We start from the raw sequence: 23472 nt of genomic DNA, 5'->3' as shown, positions 1-23472 counted from the left end.
TGTACAAGAGCTTTGGTCATTTGATCATAGTGTGATCCTGATGAGAGCACTGACTTGGGCCTTCAGGCGCATTTCATAGTATAGCCTTCACTGGACTTGGAGTTTTGGATTATAGAACTTGAATGAATTATTTTAATAAAACTCTATTCAACTTTGGGAGAAAGCAGCGCTTGAGAGCCCTTTAAACTGTAACTCAAATAGAAGAAAGGAATTCGCTCCTGGTGTGTTTTTCACACGCTTATGTTACTGGCATGTGTGTGTGTTTGTGGGGTGTAGGGGGTTTCTGAACTGATCACTGTCATAATTTTTACACATAGAACATCTATAGGTAATCACCTTCTATTCGCTTTTTTCTTAGTTTTTCCTTAACCTGTCTCCTATTGACCTGTTGCTTTTTATATAATTTTGATATTTAATTGATTTATAGGTTGTATACACTAGGGGAGATGTATTTTCTTAGTTTCAAGGTGTCAGGGTACTTCAAATCATCCTTCTTTATGTGTTGAGATGTAAAAAAATATGTATATATTTAAAAAGATCAGAGTTCCTTGATAGAAACTTCTAAAGATAAACCTCTCAAAATAAATAGTTCCAAGTGGGAGGTCACACTGGCTCATTTTGTGATGCTGCCGATACTTTCCATGAGCTGCGAGTTACTCAGGCATTAAGCGCATTCTTAAAATTCTGCAGTGGAGAAGAAATACAATTATTTCACATTTGTTCAAAATGTAGCTTTTTGAGCTGGACTTTGTCTGTCACTTTCTTGCTTCCAAAATGACAGTTGTGAGCTCATAAAGTCACCCAAGAATTTGATAAGCTGAACTGAACTCTATTTTCTCTACATTATGCTCATACAAAGGAGGGAACAGTTTCTAAAGGCTGAAAAAGAGGTAGTATTGGGGGAAAGTGGTCCCACTATCAAAAGCATAGGGTTTTCTTCCAAAAACTAATCAGTTTTTGGTATCAGTTCTTTCATTTATAAGTCTATACAGTATTCACATGTATATTATGTGAGAGTTGATCTTACCTGAATATATTGGAACAATGGGAGATAAGTCCCAAATTTATAACGAAGTCATTGAGACTCATTTTGAGTTTTAAATCTAGAGAGAACTTTTAAAGAGACAATTCATGGAGTTTGATATAATTGCTTTTGATAGTAGATGCAATTTTGTCCTTGAATGGGGAACATTGAAATGTTACATTTTTTCCCATGTATTAATAATTCTCAGTGATGAATTAAAACACCTAAATCTTATTTCTGGCCTTGCCGCAGTCTAGCTAGGTAATGTTGGGCAAGGCTTTTTAAGATATTTTCCCAAATGAAAATGACAGGGCTGAATGAGAGTTTCTTTCCTTCTGACTGTATAACCTTTTAAAAATTAATTTACAATGTTGTGCTAGTTTCAAGTGTACAGCAAAGTGGACTGTTCAAATGGACATTCAGCAAAGCGGATTCAGATTTTTCTATTCTTTTCCAGATTCTTTTCTATTATAGATAATTACAAGATAGTGAATGTAGCATTCTGTGCTATACAGTAGGTCCTTGTTGTTTACCTATTTTATATATAGTAGTGTGTATATGGGGCTTCCCCAGTGGCTCAGTGGTAAAAAATCCGCCTGCAATGCAGGAGACAGGAGTTCAACCCTTGGGATGGGGAGATCCCCAGGAGGAGGGTATGGTTACCCACTCCAGTACACTTGCCTGGAGAATCCCATGGACAGAGGAGCCTGGGGGGCTACAGTCCATAGGGTCGCAAAGAGTCGGACACAACTGAAGCAACTTAACATGCATGCAGTGTGTATATATCTGGCTGAATGGCATTTTAAAATCCTAAAATGTCAACAGGGGAAACCCAAGTTCTTTTCCAAAATGTTATTTGCATAACTTCAGCGTGAGCTCAGTGGGCACTGAGGACTTGGGCTCTGCAGCGTTGGGCACCTACTCCTCTGCTCTCTTCAGTTCAGTTCAGTCGCTCAGTTGTGTCAGACTCTTTGCGACCCCATGGACCCAGCACGCCAGGCCTCCCTGTCCGTCACCAGCTCCCGGAGTTTACCCAAACTCATGTCCGTTGAGTCTCATCCTCTGTCATCCCCTTCTCCTCCTGCCTTCAATCTTTCCCAGCATCAGGGTCTTTTTAGATGAGTCAGTTCTTCACATCAGGTAGCCAAAGTATTGGAGTTTCAGCTTCAATATCAGTCCTTCCAATGAACACTCAGGACTGATCTCCTTTAAGATGGACTGGTTGGATCTCCTTGCAGTCCAAAGGACTCTCAAGAGTCTTCTCCAACACCACAGTTTAAAAAGCATCAATTCTTTGGCACTCAGCTTTCTTTATAGTCCAACTCTCACACCTATAGATGACTAATGGAAAAACCATATCCTTGACTAGATGGACCTTTGTTGGCAAAACGATGTCTCTGCTTTTTAATGTGCTGTCTAGGTTTGTCAAAACTTTCCTTCCAAGGAGTAAGCGTCTTTTAATTTCACGGCTGCAATCACCATCTGCAGTGATTTTGCAGCCCCCCAAAATAAAGTCTCCCACTGTTTCCACTGTTTCCCCATCTATTTGCTCTCTTAAATTAGGTCAAAGCATACTCTTAGCACACATCAGATCTTTAGTGGTAGAGATGTTGAGATTGGTCCAGATAAGAGCTGCAACCTCACCTCCTCATGTCTATGAGTGACATGAGGCAGCCCAGAGTGGGTGAGGCTGAAAACGTGGGTGGGTATTTACTCACAGACTCACCATTCCTGTTTCAGCTTTAGTACCTTCACCAACCACATTCCAAAAGTCTCTTGTTTAGTGTGGCTGCTGGTATCTCAGTTCTGAAGATTTGATGTAAAAGCCAAGAAATATTTTACTTTAAATAGTATTTTTTCTTAAACTTAACACATTCTTTAGTTACAATGACAGTAAGACTATTCTGGTTTGCTTAAATATTAGTCAGCTAAGGCATTACTCAAACAGTTGATTGAACTGGGACATTTAGTTCATGAAAATAACTAGGCTGCAACTCACTTTAGTTATTGCAGATGATTTAATTACCAGGTATCCATCAAATTAATCTCTCAGCTATTAACTAGTGATTATAACCCCAAATAAAACTTGTCATCTATTTAGTTGAGCTAGCTAGAAATGACCTAAACATGGAGGATTCAGTCTTTCAATCAATGTTTTTACCCATCACTGAAAATAGAAAATATCCTAAAAATTTTTCCACATTTTAAGTAAAAATGCTTATCACTACATTGACCTTCAACCAAAGGCCAGTGATCACTAAAGCCCTAGAATGTGACTCTAAATTAGGATTATAAAGTTTTCTTCAGACTTCATATCTTTCTACTTAACAAAAGAAAGGTAAGATAAGAAATAGGAAAAAGTTCATTTGTACCTTTTTTCAGTTTCCACATATAAGTGATATCATATACTTGTCTTATCTATGAAACAGAAATAGACTTACAGATGTAGAAAATAAACTTATGGTTACAAAGGGGTAAAGGGAGAGAAATTAGAATATTGGTATTAACATATACACATTACTATACATAAATATAAACTAGATAACTAATAAGGGCCTACTGTATAACACAGGGAATTCTACTCAATACTCTGTAATGACCAATATGGGAGAAAAAAATCTAAAAAAGAGGGAATATATGTATATGTATAATAGATCCACTTTGCTGTACATCTGAAACTAACACAACACTATAAATCAACTTTATTCCAATAAAAACAAGTTTTTAAAGAACTAGGTAAAAAGAAAATGATGCTTCCTTCCTATGTTCATATTGGGCTTCCCTGATGGCTCAGTGGTAAAGAATCTGCCTGCAATGAGGGAGACCTGGGTTTGATCCCTGGGTTGGGAAGATCCCCTGGAGGAGGGCATGACAACCTACTCCAGTATTCTTGCCTGGAGAATCCCCATGGACAGAGGAGCTTGGCGGGCTACAGTCCATGGGGTTGAAAAGAGTCAACACGACTGAGTGGCTAAGCACAACAAGGTTCATATTGCCTGATGGTGAAGAGAGATTTTTATGGGTTGTATGCAAATGCACTTAATTGCAGGTTGCATCAGAGAAAGTTCTTTCTACACACCAATTCATGTGGTGGTGGGAGGAGCCAGATGGTATTGGGACATGCTGGATGGTGTTTCCATTCTACTTTATGTTCTTTCGTTCCTATCAACCAAGCTTATTTAATATGCTTTGGAATTTGGAGAAGAAATTATAGCTGGCAAACATGTGAAAGAATTTTTAAACCTGTAGGTTCTTCTGACTTTAGAATCAGTTGTTATATTACCAGGAAGAGATAAATGCAGATGTTGGACCATGTCAAAAATCTTGTCAAGAGAATGGATTGTTTCATACAGAAACGAGATGTGGCTTCTGATCCTGGTGGCGCACTTTTTCCAGAGAAACGTGAATTCAGGACATATGCCAACTATCACTGTGGACCCAGAAGCATTCATGAATGTTGTAAGTTGGGATTTTCCATGTTTGGGGGGAAAGGAAGTACCTTACATGCTTATTGCTTACAACTGTGTATTATCTGCATTATATATCATATTTATATGTGGTGGTGATTTTTGCTAGTAGAGCACAGTTGTAAATTAACATATTGTCCTGAAAAGAACACTAACCTGGGTGTGAGTGGATACGGGTTCACCTCGAACAGTTTCAGTAAATTCAGGCAAATAGTTAAATTCCTTTGAGCTTCAAACACAATTTAAATTTTTCTTGAATTCTTAGGTTCATCCTATGAACAGTTAAATCATTGCAGGGTCTTGGGTCAAGCTCAGAGCTATGATTATTTCCATATCATCTGTGCTAATTATATTCCTCTTCTACTTTTTCCCGTATTAGAAAGATGTTAGACCTCCTTTCTTACTCTCAGAACAGCCCTTTTTAGTAACATTTTGTGCCATTCTAATCTATTTAATCCTAGTTTGAACCGGTAACTCTGTTGACTGGCAGTAAAAGGACCTTTATGAATGCTAGAGAGGTCTTCCTGTCGGTAAAATTCATGAATGATGTGACCTCTCTAGGCATCCCACAGGATATTTTTTTGGCTTCTGCTGACATTCTTAGCTGAGTTTTAATAACATTCATGGTATAGTAATGCTTATCCCACAGCAGACATTGTGATGAAAGCTGAAAAGATATTATTTCATCTTCACTGTCCTATGCTATAGATATGACCATCCTCATTTTTCCAATCAAAGAACTGAGATGAAAGAAGTTAAGCAACTCAAATCAGGCCACATCCCTGGTAGGTGGTAGAACTAGAATTCAAATCCAGGCCTGCCTGAACACACAACTCATAACTGTAACAACTCTGCAACAAATCCTCCCAGGGAAGAAAAGGCTGCCTCCAGCTGAGTAAGGCGATTCTCTGTAATGTTCATGCTCCATAGCTTTATCATAGATTTAATATACCTTTATACAGATTTAAGATGCTTTTTACAGAAACTTCCTTGAATGAATTCTAAAACTCTAAATAGGCTATCAAAATATTCTGAATCTACACACATGCAAATACTGGAAACAGGTTGTCATTTCTTTCCCCAGGGGATCTTCCCCACCTAGGGATCAAACTCTCATTTCCTACATTGCAGGTGGATTCTTTACCACTGAGCCATCAGGGAAGCCATATAAATTAGTACTCTGAAGCATTTCTATTCTACTTCATTTAATTTATATGAGAGATTATAAGAATTTTCTATCTTACTTTGCCTCTCTATGTACAATTCTCCATGCAGAGTCCAATTTAATGGATTTTAGTCTTAGGGCTTCTGAAGCCCCAGTGTTGTGTAGGTGCTGGGCACACCCAGTGGGTGAGGCCCAGGGAGATTAGCTATATCTACAACTAAAGAGATTCTCTTCACTCAACAACCCAGAAGAATCTGCAAGAGAACTTCTAAGGGCCAGAAGGATGTCGCCTAAGGATCTGGCTCAGTGGTAAAGAATATGCCCGCCAATGCAGGAGACACGGTAACATGGGTTCAATTCCTGTATCGGAAAGATCACCTGGAGAAGGAAATGGTTACCCACTCCAGTGTTCTTGCCTTAAAAATGTTGTGGACAGAGGAGCCTGGCAGGCTACAGTTCATGGGGTTGTAAATAATCGGACATGACTAAGCGAGCATATACACACAACTAATTCATATGGATATAATTTATCCTATATTTTGGTATACAACTTGCCTCACTCAAGTATTCTTCCAGCTAGTGTTAATTGAGCACCTGTTAGGCCTCAATACTGGGCTAAGCACCAAAATTACAGAGTGATCTAAGTATATCAAAGTTCATGGAGTTAACAATCCAGCAGAGAAGACAGACACTCAGTTACTAACCACAAGAGCAGTGAAATCAAAAAAGAAAATATAAGATAGAGAATTTAAGAACATTTTTCTGAAGAAAGATTTCTTAACCTGAATTCTGAAAGATGAATAAGAGTTACCTGAAGGGGTAGGGGTGATTTTTAATTACAGTAGTAGCTAATGCTCATTAAGTCCCTACTATGTACCAGTCAATCTTGTTGGTGTCATATGTGCATTATCTTTTTACATTCTTTGCAATAATCCCACAGAATACAAACCATCGCACGTGCATGTGTGGGTGCTCAGTTGTGTTCAACTCTTTGAGATCCCACAGGCTGTAGCCTTCCAGGCTCCTCTGTCCATGGGATTGTCCCAGCAAGAAAATGGAGTGGGTTGCCATTTCCTCCACCAGGGAATATCTTCCTGACTCAGGGATCAAATCTGCGTCTCCTGCGTCTCCTGCATTGCAGGCAGATTCTTTACCACTGAGGCACCCGGGAAGCCTGAATAAACTATTGGTATATCTAATTTATGGACAAATAAACTGAGCATTAGGGACAGGTTAACTAAATTTCCTAAGATCACACAGTTTATGTATTAGTGCAAAGAGTCAGGATTTAAAAACTCAAGTGATGGGACCCCCACAGCCTTTCTCTTAACTACTGTGCCCTTTTATCCTATATACTACACTGGCCACTTTGCACCTGGCTTTCTCCTCTCCTGTTCCTTTAAAACCAGCAGCTAATAGGAATAATTCCCTCCTTCTCTAAATAATGACAATGGGCAGAAACTGAGGCTACTTAGATTTGGCAGCTTCATATTCTACAAATGCATTGGAATTACCTGATTCCTAACCTGAAGTGGGTCAGGAATATTGAAGTGCCTCAAATGTTTCTGACATATGCTCAGGTTTTGGAATAAGTTTTCTTGTCTAGTGGTTCTCAAATGTTAGAGTGCATCAGAATTTCCTAAAGAAACTTGTTAAGACCCAAATTGCTGGACCCTATCCTCAGAGTTTCCAATTCAATAGGTGTGAGTGGAAACTGATCATTTTGTGTTTCTACCAAGTGTCCAAGTGATGCTATGCTCTTGGCTCAGGGCTACACTTTAAAAACTATCTTTCTAGTTCAATTTCCACATTAAAGATAACGAAAATGAGAACAGGAGAGGGTTTACTTTTTTTTTTTTAACAATAACCTAATTAGCTAGTGAGAAGCAAGAAATTTCTTGTCTATCTCTTCCATGCTCAAGAAATCTACTTTTTACTTGATAATCATTGAGAACATAACATATAAAACTGAATTAAAAAAAAATTTTTTTGGTTTTTCCATAGAGTGAAATCATCCAACATAAAGGTTATCCTTGTGAGGAATATGAAGTCTTAACAGAAGATGGGTATATCCTTTCTGTTAACAGGATTCCTCAAGGCCTCGTGCAACTTAATAAGACAGGTATGATTTCACCTATATTATCCCAACATGGCAGTCTTCCCTACAGTAAAGAATTCCTTGTGATTTGAGTATGTAGAAAGAAACCTGGGTTTTTGGTACAGATTTGGCCCATTATTCCAGCCAAAAAGTGGCTTCAGCTCCTTCTTAATTCCCATCACCACTGCCCCACTCCCAATTATCTCAAATAAACAGTGGGGTATGGTTTTTTTTTTCTTTTGACTGTGCTGAGCACACAGGCTTTCTCTACTTGCAGCATACAGGTTTAGTTGCCCCTCAGCATGTGGGGTCTTAGTTCCCTGGCCAGGGATTGAATCCACATCCCCTGCATTGAAAGGGGAATTCTTAACCACTGGACCACCAGGGAAGTTTCTAAACACAGCATTTGCTTTTCAAAAAACACCTTCAAGAAAAGTTTATTTTTTGATACCTTCTGGGAATTAATTCATTCCCCCTAATCCCTTCCATATAGATATTCTAGAATATCCACTGATGATCTCTTAAATAGATCACTGTAAACCTTGCTCACAAAGAATATAAGCTCCAACATGGCATCTGATATACACCCTAGCACACTATACTCCCCATCTGCTACTGCTGCAAAGTCACTTCAGTCGTGTCCGACTCTGTGCAACCCCATAGACGGCAGCCCACCAGGCTCCACCGTCCCTCGGATTCTCCAGGAAGAACACTGGAGTGGGTCGCCATTTCCCCCTCCAGTGCATGAAAGGAAAAGTGAAAGCGAAGTCGCTCAGTCGTGTCCGACTCTCAGCAACCCCATGGACTGTAGCCTACCAGGCTCCTCCGTCCGTGGGATTTTCCAGGCAAGAGTACTGGAGCGGGGTGCCATTGCCTTCTCCATATTCCCCATCTAGATAGTCTTATAAATATCCTGTAAATATTTAAGACATTGCTCAGCTTTTCACTGAAGTCTTTTAAAGAATTGAGCACTATATGTGTATTTTAAGGTTTTGGTACATGTTTCCTTGGCTCTTACAATCCCTTTTTATAGTGATTTTCCACCACTGTTGGCTTTTAAGAAATTCACCTTCATTACTAATTAAAGTATACCCATCCTTCAGCTACATTTAGCTCTATTCCTTTTAATAGGCCAGATCTATGTTTACAGCAGCAACTACGTTATCTGTCATAAGTACAGATAATGTAATTTCTTACTGTCTTCTTTCCATATGCCAGATACAATGTGAAATTCATTTACATTAATCCCATTTAGCTTTCACAATAATCTGAAGGAACTGCCACTCACAGAGGTTGAATTACCCAGAGACTCTCTGCTAGAACTTGCTAGTATGTTGCAAAATCTGCACTCAAATTAAGATTCCTCTCTTAACTAGGACCAGAAAATGCTGAATGAATGCTATTTGGCTTTGGTATAAAGAAGCTTTAGGGTTCTATTTTACTCTAATTTACATTTGTACAGCTTTTTAAAATAATATATCTTCATTTTATTTTTTATTGGAGTATAGTTGTTTTACAATGTTGTTATTTTCTGCTGTACATGGAAGTGAATCAGCTAGATGTATACATACATCCCCACCCTCTTGGACTTCCCTTCCTCCCTACCCCAATCCCACCCCTCCTAGGTCATCAAGGAGCATCAAGCTGAGCTCCCTATATCATACAGCAGGTTCCCACTAGCTATCTGTTTTACTACTGGTGGGAGCCTGGCAAGCTAAGCCCATGGGGTTGCAAGGAGTCGAACACTACTGAGCAACTAAGCACAGCCTTCAGCACAGTGTATATATGTCAAGCCTCACCTCAAAATTCATCCCACCCCCTCCTTCCGCTTCCCCCATGTCCACATATCAATTCTCTAGGTCTGTGTCTCTATTCTTGACCTGCAAATAGATACATCTGTACCATTTTTCCAGATTCCACATATATACATTGTGAAGTGAAAGCCGCTCAGTCATGTCTGACTCTTTGTGACCCCATAGACTATACAGTCCATGGAATTCTCTAGGCCGGAATACTGGAGTGGGTAGCCTTTCCTTTCTCCAGGGGATCTTTCCAACGCAGGGATTGAACCCAGGTCTCCCATATTGCAGGCAGATTCTTTACCAGCTGAGCCACAAGGGAAGCCCACATATATACATTAATATATGATATTTGGTTTTCTCAGACTTACTTCACTCTGCCTGACAGACTCTAGGTCCATCCTCATCTCAACAAATGACCCAATTTTGTTTCTTTTTATGACTAATATTCTATTGTGTACATATACCACATCATCTCTATCCATTCCTCTCTTGATGGACATTTAGGTTGCTTCCACATCCTGGCTATTGTAAATAGTACTTCAATGAACTTTGGGGTACACGTGTCTTTTTAAATTATGATTTTCTCCTGGAGAGAGTGTGGAGAAAAGGGAATCCTTTTGCACTGTTAGTGGGAATGTGCAGCTTTTTTTCACACCAGCTGAACAGCTGTGCTTTATATGTCTAGCATGCCCTTATGTCAGTGCTTTTGAACTTACAGTTCTCTCTCTGGACCACTGTTTCATCAGATATCCATGCAGTTTGCTCTGGCCTCTCTTTCAGGTCTTCTACCATGTTCTTCCCTAACCAGTCTGTTCAAAATAACAAACCCTTGCCAACTACGGAGATCTGGCCCTTTATCCTGATTACTTTTCCTTATAGCCCTTAACACCATTGATATGACAGATATTTTCTCATTTGTTTATTAACTGTCTCTCCCAACCAGAATGTAAACTCAGCAGGAAACTTTATCAGTTTTGTTCAAGGATATAACCAGTGCCTAAAATAGTGCCAAGCACATGGCAGGTGCCAAATATATGTGGAATGAATGAATGAATTTTTTATAAATAAAAGAATAGTGTGGAGATAGAACTTTTTCACTAAGCCCCACAAATTCTAGAGGGAAAGAAAGCCACAGTTCTTCTAAGCAATCAGGAGACTGCGGCCTTTCATAAGCTTAGGGGGTTACCTGCAGCACCTATTCATGGATGGAGTTTGTTCTCTTAAATAACGTTTATTTACACTGTCCCCTCATTGCCCAGGCAATTGGAGTTCAAGGTGAAAGTGAAAGTGAAAGTCGCTCAGTCATGTCCGACTCTTTGCGACTCCATGGACTATACAGTCCATGGAATTCTCCAGGCCAGAATACTGGAGTGGGCGGCCGTTTCCTTCTCCAGGGGATCTTCCCAACCCAGAAATCAAATCCAGGTCTCCCGCGTTGCAGGCGAATTCTTTACCAACTGAGCTATCGAGTGCAGAATACTTCCCTCTAGTGTCTGATGTTGTTTCTGCAGCTCCCATTGGCCTCTTCAAGGAAGAAATCTCTCAGCAATGATGGAAAAGGATTTCTCTCCATCTCTTCAAAAAGCGGCCCGATAAAATTCATACTGCAAACAACTGAAAGATGGCTATAAGTTTGTGACAAAAGCCTTTTTAAAATTTTATTGTCTCAAGTAATCGTTGTTCAGTTCAGTTCGGTCGCTCAGTCGTGTCCGACTCTTTGCAACCCCATGAATCGCAGCAAGCCAGACCTCCCTGTCCATCACCAGCTCCCGGAGTTTACCCAGACTCATGTCCATCGAGTCGATGATGCCATCCAGCCATCTCATCCTCTGTCATCCCCTTCTCCTCCTGTTGGTCATAGCTTTCCTTCCAAGCAGTAAGTGTCTTTTAATTTCATGGCTGCAATCACCATCTGCAGTGATTTTGGAGTCCAAAAAAATAAAGTCAGCCAGTGTTTCCACTGTTTCCCCATCTATTTGCCATGAAGTGATGGGACTGGATGCCATGATCTTAGTTTTCTGCATGTTGAGCTTTAAGCCAACTTTTTCACTCTCCTCTCTCATTTTCATCAAGAGGCTCTTTAGTTCTTCTTCACTTTCTGCCATAAGGGTGGTGTCATCTGCATATCTGAGGTTATTGATATTTCTCCTGGCAATCTGATTCCAGCTTGTGCTTCTTCCAGCCCAGCGTTTCTCATGATGTACTCTGCATATAAGTTAAATAAGCAGGGTGACAATATACAGCCGTGATGTACTCCTTTTCCTATTTGGAACCAGTCTGTTGTTCCATGTCCAGTTCTGTCATTGTTAGCTTCACATATTTACATCAAGAGGTAAAATAGGCTGGGCCATCTTCAGAAATGATAGATCTTTGAGCAGCCCTTACACACTCACCTACTAGCTATAATTTAAATAAAAGCCCATGACTCAAGGGGATATTTGAAATGAAATAAATCATTTCTAAGTCATTTCATTCACTAGGTGAACCATAAGTACAAAACGTATTGCTAAGGAGGACCAAGCTGGCCCCAACCATGGGAAACGTCCTTAGGGTTCCAAAGAGGAGCACTGATTCTCCTTGATCTGATCACCTCATGTTAAGGTCATCTCCTTGAGGGTTAAGAGGATGAACTCAAGGACCAGACATAAAGGAAAACCTAAAATAACTCTGACTTCCTTTATCCTGGCCTTCTGCTAGCAGCCCTCGAGTTCTCTCTCCAGAAAGATAAAATGAGGCAAATGGCATTCATCAAGATTGCCCAGATGCTGGATGAGTTTGCTGTAGAAAGGCCTTTATCTTATACGGAGGCTCTGAGTATGGACTGAGTATGGACTCAGTTCACTGATATGGACTCAGTTTACTGAATGACAGGAGTTACTATCTTTTAAGAGGTCAGGCATTTCCATTTTGGCACTATTTAGCAATAATAACTTTGCTAAGGCGGTGTCTGCTGTTTTTCTACCATAAAGTTCATATTCTTCACTCTGGAATTCATAAATAATTTGTGAGGAGATATTTTCAGGATATGTAAATATCCTATATCTCGTCAAACTTTTACCTATCAATTTTGGCATCCGTGGATGAATTTATAACACCACCCAAGTTTCCATATTCCTTGGTGGCTCACACGGTAAAAAATCTGCCTGCAATGCAGGAAACTTGGGTTCTATCACTGAGTCAGGAAGATCCCCTGAAGAAAGGAATGGCAACCCACTCCAGTATTCTTACCTGGAGTATTCTATGGACAGAGGGGCCTGGCAGGCTACAGTCTATAGAGTCACAAAGGCCAGACACAAATGAATGACAGTTTCACACACACAGTGTAACTAAGAGTTTTTTTCTCCCATAATTACTTGTTTATTTTTTATTGGTGTCAATGTTAACTCATACATTTTTAATTTATTCAATGGGATATAATTTATATCATCATTATTTATTTTGATGTTAAAACTTTCACATGTTTAACAGTTGAAATTCCTTCAAGTTGGCTTGCCAGTCCTCTTGATGTGAAAGACCTATAATAATTAAGCCATTAAGTGTATGGTGTGTGTGTGTATATATATGTGTGTGTGTGTGTGTGTGTGTGTAAATATTATAACATTTATAATTACACACGTATATGTTTATATATTATTAATATAGTAAATATATAATATATTAAATATATTTGTGTATATATTTATATATGTGTGTATATTAATAGTATGTCAATAACTATATATATTGTATAATCCTAATTTTAAATTGTATATTAATTTTATTGCTCAGTCACTAAGTCATGTGTGACTCTTTACAGCCCATAGTATACATTATTGATATTATGATATTAATATACACACATATATTTTTATATAATTTTATAATATAGCATCTTAAAATATAATGACATAATTAATTTTCTTATTTTATATATGACAGTTATGATTATATATAATTAAATTAATCATTACACTATACGTTCTTCCTGGGGCACTTCCAATATCCTCTGACCCCAGACAAGTCTAATGATAATGGTAACTACACAAAAGCAACAATAGAAGGCAAACGCTGTTGATTCTTTCTCTGTGCCAGACATTCTGCCATCTGCTGTTTTACTTAATCATAGCAAAAATACTATTTTTTTCATGAGGAAATCAAGGCACAGAAAGGTTAAGTAACTGGCCAAAGTGACCAAGTTAGCAAGCAGCTGAATCGAGGTGTGAACACAGGTCTGTCTAACTTTAAACCGTCAAACACATTAATGGATAAGACAGGTGCAGAACATTACATGCTGTTGAAATTCACTTTTCTGCAGGTCCCAGGCCTGTGGTTTTACTGCAGCATGGCCTTCTGGGAGATGCTAGCAGCTGGATTTCCAACCTGCCCAACAACAGCCTGGGCTTCATTCTGGCAGATGCTGGTTTTGACGTGTGGCTGGGGAACAGCAGAGGAAACACTTGGTCTCGGAAGCACAAGACACTCTCCATAGACCAAGATGAGTTCTGGGCTTTCAGGTATATGTAAACCTTGAGAGTGGAGGTAGACATGGATGTCTTTGGGAGAACTGAGTAAAGAATTAGAGCTCCTGGTATTAGGATAATTTACTTTGGTTGGCCCATCAATATCCCAGCACTACGTCCCCCAATTGTCATAGTTGACTAGTGATTTTCTGGGACAGTAAATTGAATTCCCCAAGTAGAAGGTTGGTATGGCCAATGGTATAAGAATGATGATAGGTGTCAGGTGATAGAGACTGGAATGGAAGAAATGTAGGTCCATTTCCTTGTAGATGGATATCCTGGGACTGACTCTTCCCTAAGTGATGAATCCCACCCCCCAGAAGAAGATGAGGACAGGCAATGTTAAAGATATCAGGGGAATGAATCAGCCTTAGCGGCCATCAACTTGGTTAATATATCTCTCACACTCTTACAAAAGTTTTTTAATGTTTTTCTTTGAATGATCTATTGATATTCAACTTGCTCTTTATCCATTTTCACCAGAGAAGGGACCCTGCAGCATCTTTAATTCATTTAATATAAAGAATCTTCATGGGAACTCCTTGGCAGTCCAGTCGTTCAGACTTCATGCTTCCACTGCAGGCAGTATGGGTTTAATCCCTGGTGGGGAACTAAGATCCTGCAGGTCGCCTGGCATGGCCAAAAAAACAAACCATCTGGTTGGCCCTATGCTCTTCTGCTAGTCGAATAACAAGGACACCTCCACCAGGAGGTGGAGCTTGTGCTCACTGAATGTTGATTAAAATGGTTATTCTCTATGATAATATCTAGAGAAAATAGCAGTTTGCTAACAGCCCATGATCCCAGAGGCATCCATGCATCATGGGTTTGAAACAAGTCCATCCTGAGTGTTGTGAGGAGTACAGTAACAAGCTGATGGATGGGACTGACAACTCAAGAGTGTTTGTAAACCCTGGGGGGCTGCTTTTGTTTGTTTCTGGTTATAATTTTTCATATAACTTTGTCTTTTCCCTTTGTAGCTACGATGAGATGGCTAGGTTTGACCTTCCTGCAGTCATAAACTTTATTTTGCAGAAAACAGGCCAAGAAAAGATTTATTATGTCGGCTATTCACAGGGCACCACCATGGGTAGGTTCAAAAAAAATCAGGTTTGTATATTCAGGAGAAGTGTGAGCGTATATGAGCACAGCCAGGCCAGGCATCACACACTTGTCTCAGATCTGGCTTCTTCGGGGCCATGAGATTCTGATTTATCCCTGCCCACCCTCCTGCCCCACAACATGCAATATCCCTGCTCTCTGTCAGCTTAGACAGAGAGTATGCAGGTGCTTTTGAAATAGACACATAGTATTTCAAATATAATGGCCATGCCCTGGCTGTCTATGATAGTATTTTGCTTCCAAAGGCTCTAGAAAGATTGCACCTTTGCAATCGGAGGTATTAGTCTCTATTTTATAAGTATGGAAACTGAGGCACAGACTGACTTTACCAGTATCCCAGTCCTAGTCTGTGGGCACAAATAAGAACAGGAATCCAGCTCACTGGACAACTTCTCTACTAGTGTGTGTGAAAGTCGCTCCGTCCGGTTTGACTCTTTGCGACCCCATGGACTATACAGTCCATGGAATTCTCCAGGCCAGAATATTGGAGTGGGTGGCTGTTCCCTTCTCCAGGGGATCTTCCCAACCCAGGGACTGAACCCATGTCTCCCACATTGCAGGCAAATTCTTTAGCAGCTGAGCCACCTGGGAAGCCCAAGAATACTGAAGTGGGGAACCTATCCCTTCTCCAGCAGATCTTCCCAACCCAGGAATCGAACCGGGTCTCCTGCATTGCAGGTGGATTCTTCCCCAGCTGAGCTACTGTGTTCCAGTTTGGGCTCCAGAAAAGTTAGAGATCCAGGAAAACCAGCAAAACTCTGTTATCTTAATACCCATTATGTTAGAGAACGTGATTTTTATCGATAAACAAGAAAATGTCTTTCATCCTTGATGTCTCTCACTATAAAGATTTATGAAAAATACCTCACAAACATCTGAGAAGTAAGATCCATGAGAGTCTCTTGCAAAGTGTCTAACATATAGTTACCTCTCAATATACATATTTTCTCAATAATATGCATATTATTGGATTCAATAATTTAATAATTCACTGAGAACCTAGTAATGGGCAGCAAGTATCCTAAACATCAAAGGAAGTTCAGAGATGTGGTTGCTGCTGTTGTTTTTGCCTGTCGAGGAGCTTATAATTTCTCAAGAGGGTTAGAACACACATAATTACTTAGCTACTAAACAACAAAACAATTGCTGAAACATCCTGATGGAAGTAAAATAAGCATTTTATTCGCTCCAGGATATTCAATATCCATGTTAACGTATTTCTTTTTTGCAGGCTTTATTGCATTTTCCACTATGCCAGAGCTGGCTCAGAAAATAAAAATATATTTTGCTTTAGCACCTATAGCTACTATTAAATATGCAAAAAGCCCTGGGACCAAATTTTTGCTGCTGCCAGACATGATGATCAAGGTATGTAACTCCTCAGAAAATTCCTTGTCTATCCACAAGAGTTTTCCAGCCCATTGGCTAGGAGATACACTTTTACATTAGAGACACTTCTTTTCTACTATAATGACTATTTCATTTCATGTTTTTACAGGGATTGTTTGGCAAAAGAGAATTTCTCTACCAGACCCAATTTTTCAGACAGTTTGTTATTTACCTTTGTGGTCAGGTGATTATGGATCAGATTTGTAGCAACATCATGTTACTCCTGGGAGGATTTAATGCAAACAATATGAACATGGTAAGTGGCAGCCTAGCCAATTCTCAGTGTCCCAGAACAAAGCAAACAGTTATTAGTCTTCCTCCTTGAGGGTGAGCTAATGCCAGGGAAGATTTAGAGAAGTGATACTCCAAGAAACTCAGTTTTCTTCAAATCATAATAATACTATGCAGAAAATACTTCAACATGGGCTGAGTCAAGTTTAATGTAACAACATGACTACACATTAACTCCATAGATTCAAGATTGAAGAGGTCTGAAAGCAGCTTCACTATAGTGAATTAATACCTGCAAAAATATGTGATTAGAACCCATAAGTCAAAAGAGAAAACTGTTGTGCATCACCCACTTCTTCTTTTTATTCAGACCTTTCCGGTTTGTAGTTTAAGTGCTGTGATAGGCTGTCTGGGAGTTTCAGTTTGGCTAAGACATAGCTTTCCAGGGCTTCTCAGGTGGTGTTAGTGGTAAAGAACTTGCCTGCCAATGCAGGAGATGTAAGAGACACAGGTTTGGTCCATGGGTTGGGAAGATCCCCTGGAGGAGGGCACGGCAACCCACTCCAGTATTCATGCTTGGAGAATCCCATAAACAGAGGAGCCTGGCAGTTTATGGTCCATAAGATTTCAAACAGTCAGAAACAACTGAAGCAACTTAGCACATGCCATTTGGTGAATATGACAGTGGGTTCCCCAGGAAGCATACTCTGAGATGGAGATCCGTGTGCAAAATGACTCGGGCTATGGCCTTGGAATAACACCTAGAAAAGGGAAGGCAACAGGGTTTGGTAGATCAAAAAAGTCCAGCTGAGATGTAGCCTCAGTGGGAACCTCAGTTGACCCTCTAGGGATCTGTGAAGATGGAATGACCCTTCAGAATTGTCCCAAGTTAGCATGAAAGGGCTGGGTCTTTATAACCCCCACATCAAATAGTCATTTAATGCAGACAGCACCAGTCATGGAGAGACATTGGGCAGTGCAGCTCTCTGCAGAGGGGACAATCCCCCAAGGACACCAGACAGCAGAGGGTTATCTGTCAACAACTGGAGGAACATGTTTTTAATTCCTGAAGATTTTTTGCATTTTTTCAATCAAAAATATGATGAAGAGCTTTCATTTGATAAGCATTTTATTGTACGCCAGGCTATTATTCCCTATGAGATGGGTATTATCAATATTCTTACTTTACAGATTAATAACCTGACATTTAGTGGATTAAGCTATGCTCTCAATTTCTCCTAAAAATTAAACAGCAGAAGTGAGATTTGAATGCAGTCTCAGTTCTTGAGTCTTTATTCTTAATTACTTTAGGAAAGCTTTTTAAAAGATAAAGTCAGATGTCTAATGAGAAGCTTTTCTCAGATGAAAAATATAGGTGCTTGGGATATGTCTAGGGGCATTTTTTAATTATGTACATGTGTAGTTTCCTATTTCATGGATAAATGCTGAGACTTTAATGATGTTCCCATTTCTGAGTTTGACACCCTGAAGATTTGGTCTTAACAAGGTGTAAATTTTATGAGTTTTTCCATGCACGGCCCACAAACTGCTCATGTTTTGTTACAGAGCCGAGCAAATGTGTATGTCGCTCATACTCCTTCAGGAACATCTGTGCAAAATATCCTGCACTGGAGCCAGGTAAGGATGCTGAATTTGTAGTCTTTGTTTAAGGTGTTTGTGCAGTTTGTCTGGAAAAAAGTCAAAGAATGCTCTTCAGACATCCCAGAAGTTGTTTCACCTTTATTCCAAGATGACACGTGATTCTGTTAACACTATTTCAACCGTGAGTTTGATCTAGAACACCAAAACTTTTCAGGATATGGGAGGAAAGGATTGGCCCTAGGACATCTTTAGCAGACTTCTGAAAGTGTGATTTCAGACGGTTCAGGTGAGACCTTCTCAGTCTCTAGCCACCTCAAAGATGAGACTAGAGATAGGCTTTTCCAGCAGGACAGCATGGTCAAGTAGAAATAAAAATGCAAACGCAGGTCTAATTCCCCAAAGAGGTTTCCACGGAAGTCCTTTGTGCTGCAGATTTCACCTGCAGCCAAGGAAGGAATGTCCTGATTAACAGTCACAGGAACTATCTCTAGGCAAAGTGTGGTGAGTGTGTTTGGCATTGGGTCATGGACAATGTGACTGCTAATTATTCTTTCACATGTGAAGAAGCAACAAAACTAATATTGCTCATTATAGATGATATTATAGAGTGACTCCAATCGGCTGTGGGAATAAAGGTGCACATAGGACAGAGAGTTAGAACCTCACTAACCTTAGAGTCTCACCTACTAAAAATACCCCCAGAAAAGGGCATGGCCACCCACTCCAGTATTCTTGCCTGGAGAATTCCATGGAAGAGGAGCCTGATGGGCTCTAAAGTCCATGGGGCTGCAAAAGAGTCAGACATGACTGAGAGACTAATGTATATACATATATACTAAAAATACTACTTTGTTTTTAAAAATGAGAGACTTTTAACTCAACAAAAAGTTGTAATAGTGATGATGACATTAATAAATCATAAATATTGGTCCTGTCCATGTTTCGAATTTAGAACCTAGTCAAATTGTTCTTCAAAGGTCATTGTTATATTTTAGTAGATGTGTGTGAGAGCAAGAGAGAAAGAGAGAGAGAGAGAGAGAGAGAGAGAAGGGTGGGGGCAGGCATTTTATCATCAAAATCAAAGAAGAATTCTAAACTGGATTAAATGTTGGTCATCTTCTTCCAGAATCACTACATTGCACAACTGTAGGGGGTACTCTCCCACTGTAGGTTTGTGCAGGATATCCACCTACATAGACTACAGTAGAATATACTTTCTGTGGTTGTATAATATGGTGGTCAAGTATTTCTAGAGCACATTTTTCTTCCTGAAGGACCTTATTCTTGTCTTTACACTCCTCTGAAGATTATCCTGAGGTTGAATGGAAAGTAGCTTCAGGCTTTGTTCTCTGCTTCCCTCATAACTGCAGACTTGGCAGCATGTTTTCACCCCTCCTCCCACCTTTATCCCTTATCACATTTGAATGCCGTCTAAATTTTTGTTTCCTTTTAGGCAATGAATTCTGGGGAACTCCGGGCATTTGACTGGGGCAGTGAGACCAAAAATATGGAAAAAGGTAATCAGGTAAGCAAATCAAATATCATCTGCTGAAAATATATCCTTTTGAAATGCATGAGAGAAAAGTTATACTGGCAGTTTATTCTAGAAATGGAAATAAAGTACAAGAAATCAAGTAGAATAGAATACTACTCAGCCATAAAAAAGAATGAAATAATGCCATTTGCAACAATATGGATGGACCTAGAGATTATCATACTAAGTGAAGTATGTCAGAAAAAGAAAGGAAAATATCATATGTTATCACTTATATGTGGTATCTAAAATATGACACAAATGAACTTATCTACGAAACAGACTTATAGACAAAGAGAACAACAGACTTGTGGTTGCCAGGGCAGAGGGGTTAGGAGAGGGATTGACCTGAAGTTTAGGATTAGCAAATGCAAACTATTATATATAAGATAGATAAATAACAGTGTCATACTGTACAGCACAGAGAACTCTATTCAATATCCTGTGAATATAATGGAAAAGAAAATAAAAAAGAATATATATCTGAATCATTTTGCGATACAGCAGAAATTAACACAACATTGTCAATCAATTATGTGCATGGCACAAAATAAATTCTTAAAAAAGAATTCAAGTAGAAAGTAATTAGTTCTGGTTCAACTTCATTTAAGAATGAGAAAGTTCAAAGCTTTGACAAGAGACTTTTAGAGGTTAAAAAAACTGTTATAATGCAGTAGGAGAACTTTTCTGATGATGCTGCCTCTGTGAACAAGGCACTGGGCCTCTTAGGAGCAAGATTGGGTAGACAGTGAAGGGAAGGGTGTAGTCTGGTGACTGCTAGAAAGATCCTTCAAGATTTAAAAACAACAATGACAACAGAAAAAAAAATGAAGATGGTGTGAGGTTGGTTCATGGGACAGTAAAAAGTATTAATAACAGCTGAGAATTACTGCATTAGTTGTGCTTCTACTCTACAAAGTTGTGTAATGATGGCTAGACTGCTTTGATTCTTCAGACCTCAATCTGTTTCTCTTTAAAATAAAAATTATTGGACGATGTAAATTTTAAGAGTTCTCCCTGGTTACACTTTTAATGAATCTGTAATCTGCAAGTGAAAAATATGAAAAAATATTACCCAAGAAAATGTGTGTGTAATCAATGCTATGGACTAAAATTTAAAGTAAAAGTAATGGGAATCAAACTTTCCTGAGCATAAAATCTTCACTGAAGTTTATTGGTTAGCTTGTATATGAATGTAAACAGATATTGACCACGCAAACATAAAGCTGGAGGGAGAAGAATACACACACAAGTGAATCTTTGAGAGTCTCACATCATCCTTAGCATCCACTTTTCTACAACAGTCTAGATATAAAAGTCTAGGAAACCAGAGAGACCACTGCAGTGCCCCCAAAGAGCAAACCCTCAATCATGAGTATCAGCTATATATTTTTAGATCCTTCTTGTTTCCTAAAATATATCTTTAGAGAAAGCATACCAGTTCCAACATAGATTTAATTAATCAATATTTAAGGTCATGATTTAGAAAGTGAAGCATGCAAAATAGGTGACAGAAAACGTCATGGAAAGAAAAACACACATACCAAAAGGTATTATGACACAAAAAGATACCATAGAAGCACATAGCCTTAGAGCCAGTCCTGATATTCAGTTCAATCTTTTCACCTGTTAGATGAGAAAAACATATTATAGGTTCCATAGACTATTCCAACCTTTCACATCTAGTTACTCTATAAGAGTGGATCTGACCACAAACGTGGATGAAGACCATACACATATGTCTTGTTATAACTCACAGTATCAGATGCTATACCTTCAAATTCTTAAAAGCCACAAAGAGAAATAAAGACTCCCAGGATTGGAGTCCTGGGTCCAGGGTGGATTTTCTGAGTGAGAAGTGGGCCTGGACATTTCTGTTGAGAGTTTTTGGTGTTTATTAACATCAAGGGCTCTCAGCCAGCCAAACTGATCTGGTAGTTCTGTTTGAATAAGAGAAGGTCTCAAGAACTAGGAATCCTAGATATCCTTTCTCTGGGTGATGGGTGACTAGAGCAGGGATCTAATTCTTATCACTTCTTGGTTCAAACTCCCTAAACTTCAGTGCCATTGGCTTCCCCGTGTTTCTGGAGACACAGGACAGAAAACCCCTGTGAACACCCAAGTCCTTCTCAGTAGGTTCCATCCTCTTGCCTTTCTCTGTAGAATCTCTGCAATCTGACCTCATGAAATGTGAAACTATCTTTGAAAAAGACAGGAGTATTATCTTTCAAAGGCAATTTATATATTAAATATTTACTAATAGGAAGGGAAAGAGTTGAACATGCAATGCCAAAGGTGCTAGGCAATTGAGATCTTTTCTCATTTAACTTGGTAAGTTATTCCAGGCATCATCCACCTTTTGCAGATGCAGAAACTGAGGTTAAATGAGGTTAAGCAGGGGCTGGAGTAGAAACTCTTAATGCAGTTTTGTATGGCCCCAGTGCCCATGCACCTTTCATCCCAGCACCGAGCACATTTACTGTGTTTATTAGAAAAGTAAATTATGAGTTTGGAAGTCCAAATGTTATACAGTTAAAAACTATTTCTTTTCTCTAGCCAACTCCTATAAGGTACAAAGTTAGAGACATGACAGTCCCTACAGCAATGTGGACGGGGGGTCAGGACTGGCTTTCAAACCCGGATGATGTGAGAACACTGCTCTCTGAGGTGACCACCCTCATCTACCATAAGAACATTCCTGAATGGGCTCACGTGGATTTCATCTGGGGTCTGGATGCTCCTCAACGTATGTACAATGAAATCATACATCTGATGAAACAGGAAGATACCAGCCTTTCCCGGGAAACTATCAGTGTCAGCTTGTGAAGCATCTGATACTGACAAGTCTTAGGAAAAACCTCATGAATGATGGGGCCATGAATGAAAGATAGTAATGATTTTTAGCATTGGAAACCCACCATATCAGTAAAAGGGAAGGCCGAGATTAGGGTTAAGATTGTATTGATTCCTTCAGATTTTTTGCATTTGGGGCTAAAACTGACATTTAATTTTTTCAATTAATTAAACTGCTCATTGGGTGAACACAGTTTTCATGTACTATTGTGTATTCTGCCATCTTGAAAGGTAGGGTTTAGCTGACAGCTAGAAATTATCTAGTCATTCTTTACGTCATTCAAATAAACTTCCTTAAAACATTTATTTTTGTCTATGAGCCATATTTTTGGAGCAATAAAGTAAAATGAAGAATTTGGGTCAGAGGTCTTGAATCTCCAGATGGTTGCTGAATTTGAAAAAATAAGCTAGATGTTTTTACCTTATTGCTGCAGAGACATAACACTACCTCAGGAAGCCAAGTTGCTTTAACCAAAAAAGAAAAATCAGTGTACAATATAGATGAAAAGGCCAAGTTTCATAGCTGAGAGTCAAAGAAGATTATCTTCTAGGATATTTATGAGTTTTTCCAATAAAGCATGAGTGTGTATTTCAGTACCTAGGTTCTAGCTCAAGCTTCTTTGATAACTTATAGATTGTTTCTAGGAGACCTACTGGTTACAAATGTACAACCCAGTTTTCTGCCT

General features: G+C 39.2%; 1 protein-coding gene across 1 annotated transcript; it reads left to right on the top strand.

Annotated features, from left to right (window-relative positions):
* The first annotated feature begins 4279 nt into the window (after positions 1 to 4279).
* Positions 4280 to 22979, top strand: LIPM (lipase family member M). The gene is made up of 9 exons (XM_081569665.1): positions 4280 to 4483; positions 7661 to 7778; positions 13851 to 14049; positions 15036 to 15145; positions 16409 to 16545; positions 16676 to 16822; positions 18364 to 18435; positions 19853 to 19924; positions 22490 to 22979. Exons 1-9 carry the CDS (start codon positions 4337 to 4339, stop codon positions 22757 to 22759), a joined length of 1272 nt encoding a protein of 423 aa, XP_081425791.1. The 5' UTR covers positions 4280 to 4336; the 3' UTR covers positions 22760 to 22979.
* Positions 22980 to 23472: the final 493 nt, after the last annotated feature.

This window comes from Giraffa tippelskirchi, chromosome 2 (assembly GCF_054371585.1).
Source record: "Giraffa tippelskirchi isolate mGirTip1 chromosome 2, T2T-mGirTip1v1.2.pri, whole genome shotgun sequence".
Taxonomy (NCBI): domain Eukaryota; kingdom Metazoa; phylum Chordata; class Mammalia; order Artiodactyla; family Giraffidae; genus Giraffa; species Giraffa tippelskirchi.
The sequence above is the reverse complement of the archived record's forward strand: the minus strand, read 5'-3'. Positions and strand labels throughout refer to the sequence as shown.